Source organism: Gavialis gangeticus, unplaced genomic scaffold, assembly GCF_001723915.1.
Source record: "Gavialis gangeticus isolate Ggan-Ray unplaced genomic scaffold, GavGan_comp1, whole genome shotgun sequence".
Taxonomy (NCBI): domain Eukaryota; kingdom Metazoa; phylum Chordata; order Crocodylia; family Gavialidae; genus Gavialis; species Gavialis gangeticus.
Genome location: NW_017728993.1, coordinates 80,995,705 through 81,002,105, shown reverse-complemented (window position 1 = coordinate 81,002,105; position 6,401 = coordinate 80,995,705). Strand labels below are relative to the sequence as shown.

General features: G+C 38.1%; 1 protein-coding gene across 1 annotated transcript in view; it reads right to left on the bottom strand.

Annotated features, from left to right (window-relative positions):
- Positions 1-6,401, bottom strand: part of WDR47 (WD repeat domain 47) — a 69,767-nt gene that overhangs the window by 29,716 nt on the left and 33,650 nt on the right. Inside the window, exons 5-6 of the mRNA XM_019528367.1 lie at positions 4,837-4,994; positions 2,025-2,203 (exon numbers count right to left, since the gene is read on the bottom strand). Coding sequence (XP_019383912.1) covers positions 2,025-2,203; positions 4,837-4,994 — 337 coding nt within the window. The remainder of the gene's footprint in view (positions 1-2,024; positions 2,204-4,836; positions 4,995-6,401) is intronic.

Here is a 6,401-nt window from a genome sequence, read left to right as displayed (position 1 = left end):
TTTTTTTTTTTTACATTAGGTAGGTAGGGTATTTTGCATCAATTTAATCCCAAGTTAAAAAGGCTAAAATTCCTTCCTTTTGTCACAGACAGTTCAAAGTTATAGTTCAAAAGCATGCACAGGTTTCTTCAACTAGCTCTTGGTCTTATGAACTAATCAATGAAATAGTGCACATTTCAAATTATGCGCGTGAAACCCCCAGTTCCCAATTATAACAACATTACAATAAACCATGGGTAAAGATAATTTTTACATAGCCAAAAATAGATCTAAAAAGCCTTAGCAGTCAAAGCAACTAAAAATGGAAAGTTTCACTAGCATTTTCTGTATGAAAATGTATAGAAAGTATCTGTTTTTTCAATGTTGTATGGTAAATCTCTGCCTTGTAGTCACCTTCTGTTCCCAAATGCTAGTTAATAGTCATTTAAATTACTATTTCTGAAAATTATTGGAATCTATAGATTTTATTTCTTAAAAATGGATTATCCCTAAATTAAAATCAACTTACTCTAAAGCAAAGCAATATGGGTTTAAATAATCAGGAGTAAAACTGTACTTATGGATTAATATTTTTTCACTAGAAGACCTCTAGAATTAGTTTCCTTGAGTTTTCCTTTCTTTTCCCCCCAACATATCCATTTTTGTCTGGTTTTAGTAAAGGAAAAAAGGTTAAGCCACAACTTCTACACTCATTTAACTGCAAGCATATATGTAATGACATTATTTTAAGGTAGGGGTTTCACTGAAATCAAGTAAGTGCTAAAAGCTGCATACAGACCCTTTGGGGAGGCTAGGGGGTGTTTGGACCAAGTTAAAAATGGACACCCGATCTAAGGTAAATCAGGATGGGGAGAGGGAGGAAATCAGGTAGGGTCTGCAAGGGGTGAGGGCAGGAATTGGGGGCTGGAAATCCAGCACGCCACAGCAGACTTGATTAATCACATAAATTGATGAGGTATGGCAGCCTTGTGCACCATGTGTATCAGCGGTGCAGCAAACCTCCGATCTGAGAAAATAGCACTCTGAATTAAGACACACTTGATGCTGTCTACAAAATCAGCCTCCAAATGCAGGGTATTCTTAGAAGTTGTCTACCGTAAGATAACATGGAGAGAAACCTTCCCCAGTTACCAAATTTACTAAAAGCATCTTAAGGAGGAAAACAAATACAAAAAGAATCCTTCCAAAATTTACGTTTATTATTATTGGGCTAAATTGCTCAATTAAAAAAAAAAAAAGTGTTTTTCTTCTACTCATTTCTGTTCGCAACAGTGTAGTTAAAGTTATGTCTTTCTAACTTGTGATTATTCACTGGTAGGATCATCCCCTTCCTCCTCCCACACACACAAGAACATTTTTAGCTAACCACACATTTTTGAGGTGTTTAAAAAAAACAAACAAACCACAAACAAAAAATTCCATACCTGGAATTCTGAATCTCTCTCAATATTCACACACTACCAATTTCATATACTAGGGGTGCACCAATAAAGATTTTCTTGGCCAATACCGACAGCTGAATATTAACCAGCCATAGTGGCCAATACCAATCAGACAACTGATCTTAACTGCGGGCTGAGTCACGCTTAAAGTTGAGTCATGTTGGGCCGGGTAGCTCAGCTTCACCCACCCCTCCTCACCCCAGGCACGTCTGTGGCATTCAGCATCTTTTACAGCACCTGCTCCAGCCCACAGTCCGTGCCTCAACAGCTCCTGGGACACTGCGGCAGCTGCTCTACTCCAGCCCGCTGGTGAGGGGATGGGAGTGTATCCAGGATTACCCTAGCTCATGGGAAGGAACCCAGGCATCTGGGGGCCCCGGCCGGAAGATACAAATTATAGGAAAACCTTAAAATCAGCTACAATGACCAAAAAAAGCTGATGATGTAAATTTCCCTTTTATCAGTGTCAATCCAGTAGGCAACTGATATTTTGGTGTACTTCTACCATTTACAGAATTTGGTGGCAATTTATTACCAAGAACATGCAGTGGTTAGCAAGTATTACAGATAACTAAAACCAACCTGTTAAGAAATTGTTCAGTTAGATTTTGCTGCTGGTCTCCTCCATCTTCCTGGTTTACACCACCTTCTAGCAACATTTGCTGGTAGAGTTGTCGTTGTTGCTCTTTCTGCTCCAGATGCTGCTGGTAACGTAGCTTTTGCCTGTAATATTCCTGGAATTGCTCTGTTGAATCACGTAGCTTAAAGAAATAATGTTATTTGGGTAAGACAAATTTAAAGTTAATTATTGCAACTATATACTCTTAATTCTCTGTACTGTTATAAACATACACACTATACAATCACCTTTGGGGAACAATCTCTTTATTTTTATCCTAAAACTAATAGGTTACAACTTACTAAAAAGCACAGCAACACGATACTAAAACTTAAATGTGTTCTATTTGGCTTTGGGAGGAGACATGGAAAATTGCTACGTTTAATGGTGTCGCTGAGAAATAAAATCCTTCAACGTTCTCTTTAGCTTTGAAAGAAAAAAAAGTGCATGAAGGAAAGCAAAAGAATCTAAATAATTAAGTTTAAGGTGTAGTTTTGAAAAGTTACATTTATATTCTCATTGAAAGAATACAGACATCGAATTGTACTAACAGGAGTAGTGTTTTTGTCTTATGCTTTTACTCTTTTGCATGGAGTAAAGTACTGCAAAGATAATTTGCTGAAGTAAAAGTAAGTAAATATACATGTTGATCTGTTGCTTAAATAAGACAGTTCTGCTTTCAGAGCAGATTTTCACTAATAGGAAGTACAATGTCCTACTACAGTCTTAAAGGCCAACCTTTAAAGACCAGGATTTTTGTAAAGGAAAACAAAAAGTTACTCCAACCTACTGTAACTGGATCCCCCAAACCTGAGTGATAACTAGTCTCACTGTGTATAGCTTATTGCAAGCTCTAGGTCTTTAAACTCATTTCAAGTACATACCCCACATCAGGCTCCCTTTTAGAGCCATGGGACCCTGAAGTATGGGAGCCCTAAGCTCCAAACCAGTTGTCATGCCCTGGGCTCTCAAGTAGCTTAGCTGCGTTCCCTGGGAGTCCAACTGGCTCCAGCCTCACAGTTAACTCTTCAGAATTCAGAACTTCATTCTGTTCTATTTGCCAGTACTAGGTGGCTAGCATCTTTAGGCAAACCAAAAAAAGTCTCCTGCCTTCATTCTCCTATACATGTTTTGCTTTTCCTTAGTGAGGAAACATCCCTCACTTAGAAAAGTGGCTGCCTCTGATCTTCCCCATGCCCAAATCTAGCCCCTCCCCACATTATTTCAGTAGGGAAGTCATTCATTAGTAATGTAGCCCACCATAACTCCTGCCAGTCCTCTCTGACTCGTCCCACAGCCTAGCACAAGTAGGCTGTTTGCAGACAACCCCCCTCCCCCAAAACCCACAAGAGCAACAAAAAAATTCCCACCCCTGCACATTACTGGAAACAGCAGCACGTTAGTTGGACTTAGCTCTGCAGCTTCTATATAGAACAGGTACTTCTGCAGGGCTTTTTGGTGCTTTTATCTAAAGTCAAGTCAATCAACTACCAGATCAAAAGTACCAAAAGCCCCACTGAAGCGCTCAATCTTTACAGACAGGAAAGCCAGGTGCAACAAATATACTGCCTCTTCTGGTCATGCTCTGGGCTCAGCACGGGAACATGCCAAGTTTAAAGTAAGGCAGTGTTTGGGGGGGTTTTTTCCCTTCTATGTCTGCAAGCAACCATACTGTCCAGAACAGACAAGTGCTGTTAAAGTTATACCATTTTTTTAATGCTGCTTGGATGCCTTCCTTTAAGATGAAGATTTCAGTACAGGATAAAAGACCACAGTGAGGTACAAACCAAAACAAAAACAAAAAAGCAACCAAACCCCTAGAGTTTATAATTTGACCAAACCTAGCCCTTGTACTTTACAATTTCACTACTACATTTCAAACATAAGTGTTCAGATATACCCTATTGTGTCATTGACTAATGAGGCAGATAGATCTGTGGAATGGTAGGAAGTAGAGAGGTAGGCAATTCTGTTGTTTCATTTCAACAATTCTGTTGTTTCATTTCAACAAAATGTCACTTAACCTTTGCTCTGCTCTCCACCCCCACTTCCCCACCGCAGAGAGGAGCAGGCTAGGTAAAGTGCCATGAACCTCTAAAACCTTTGCATTCCAACCACTATATTTTGTTCCCTTACAATTTACCACCTGGTAAATTTATCAGGACCCGCTATAACTTTCTTAAAGTTTACTGATGTATAAAACATTAAGCAACTCAAAGCTACATAACAATTTAGTTAACAAAGCTTAAGAGTCATGTAATGCTTCATAAGTATGTTTTTGTATAGTACGACAGTCCCATTCAGTTGGAAGTACTGAATGTCCATTTCTTAGCTGTCACTGGCAAAAATCCTTCAGGTTAACACTGCCTTTCCCAAGGCAACTAACTGCAGTGAAGTTTTAGACAGATTATTTGTTAAAAGCAGCTTACAAAAGTGGCGTTTTTCAAATCAGACTATTAAAATATGTATTCCAGCTATGAATACTGGACTACATTTTTAAATATAGTAAATACAGTTCAGAGGTAAGGACACCGTAAGCTGTTGGCTTTATCCAGTCATTAAAAAAGCACAAGTGTATCTAATGGAAATATGACTGCTTAGGTTGCATCTTACATTGTAAGCATATTTGTAAAAGCAGAAAAAGTTTCAAAAGCATCCAGACTGAAAGTGTCATATACATGAATGAAGTTCTCACCACAGAAGGCATATTGTTATACTGTTTATTAGAGCAGGCAGCTCAAAGGACCACGTTATTTGGAAGTGATCAAATATTACCTCATTTTTTTCTTGTTTCGCTGGTCCTTGATTCTGCGCTCCATTTACTGATTCATTTTCTGGAACTGAACTCTGGCACAAAGTCTCACTGGCAATGGAATGCTGTGGCTCCACAGGAGTGTCACTTCTTTCACTGACATGTAAAGAGAAAGCAGCGGCTTATTTGAGAAATCTGCTCTAGAAGAGCAGAAAGTCTTTTAAATAACCACAAATAGATTAACATCCCTAGGATAAAACCTGACAAATGACTAATTAAAAACTACTCTAGTTGAAGCCAAAAGTTACTGCTTAAGAGAAACAAAATATACGACCCAATATATTTACGCTATCGATGGATGGAATTAATATGCTTCCTGTGTTTTGTTTTCCAAATTATCATAATAGTCTATTCTAAACTTTTTTCAGGTAGTCCAAAAAGGGTTAAAAGAAAAATAAGATTTCCTTCATTTGCATCCTTACCTTAAAAATCTCAAATTATTCAAGTTCTCTTTTAACAAAACTAAACTATTTCTTGCTTTGAGGCCCATCAAATGCATGAGTCTATTTGTCATGTGGCACCTGTGTAATTGTCACCTACTCTACACAGCAGAGGTGTGGCAAGAAGGGTTGGTTGGGGTCCTCCGTCAAAATCTGGGGTACAAAACCCCACAGGGGAACATTGGCAGTGGGAGGCAATTGATAGCTATGTTAACACCTGTGATACCTGACACCACTCATCCAACCATCACCACCCTGGCACAACCAGGTCAGTCTGCAGCCACTCCCTGATGAATTTGACCCTACCTACTATACAGCAACGTCCCCATCATGTTACCCAAAGCAACAGAAAGTTTTGCTTTCTGCAACATGCATTTCTTCAGGTTGACAGAGACAACAAAGTATAACATTGCCTGTAGCATGTTACTTGTCCATTGCTAGAGGTCAATACTATAAATACTATTCCTAGTAGAAAAGGTTAACTTTATATGACACTCGAAGTAGGTAAACCAGACTATCCCTAATGTCACTACTGTTATTTTAATTTACAGAGTATTTGTGAATTAGCCTGGAGAAATATTTCCAGATGGAAATGCTTGAAAAATGCTTTAGCAGTCAATAACCTGCAAAATGCATTAAAATTTGGACACTTTGAAAGCGTTCTGAAACCTGGAAAAAAAACTATAGATATTTACTGGGCTGGAGAAGGCTTCCTCCGCTGCATTATTTTAAAATTTACTGGTATTTATGTACATTAGCCAAGATAAATTTTATCATCCGACTAACAAGCAAGTCTTAAGAACCTTCCTATTTATTTATTTATTTATAAAAAATGAAGACAAATCTGTAATGCAAATATTTCTGCTGAAGCACGAGACAAGAATAAACCCAGATGCTCCCATTCTTGATAAATCTATCTGCTTAATCTATATGCATAACTAAAAGCTAAATCCTTTTGAAATTGGGATTCTGACTGAAGGTTTAGAACACTTCTGAAGTCTGGCTCTGTTTACTTCTGGCGCTTGAGGCAAGTTAATTTACCTACACTAAAAAAAAAAAAAAAAAAAAAAAAAAAAAAAAAACTCTTG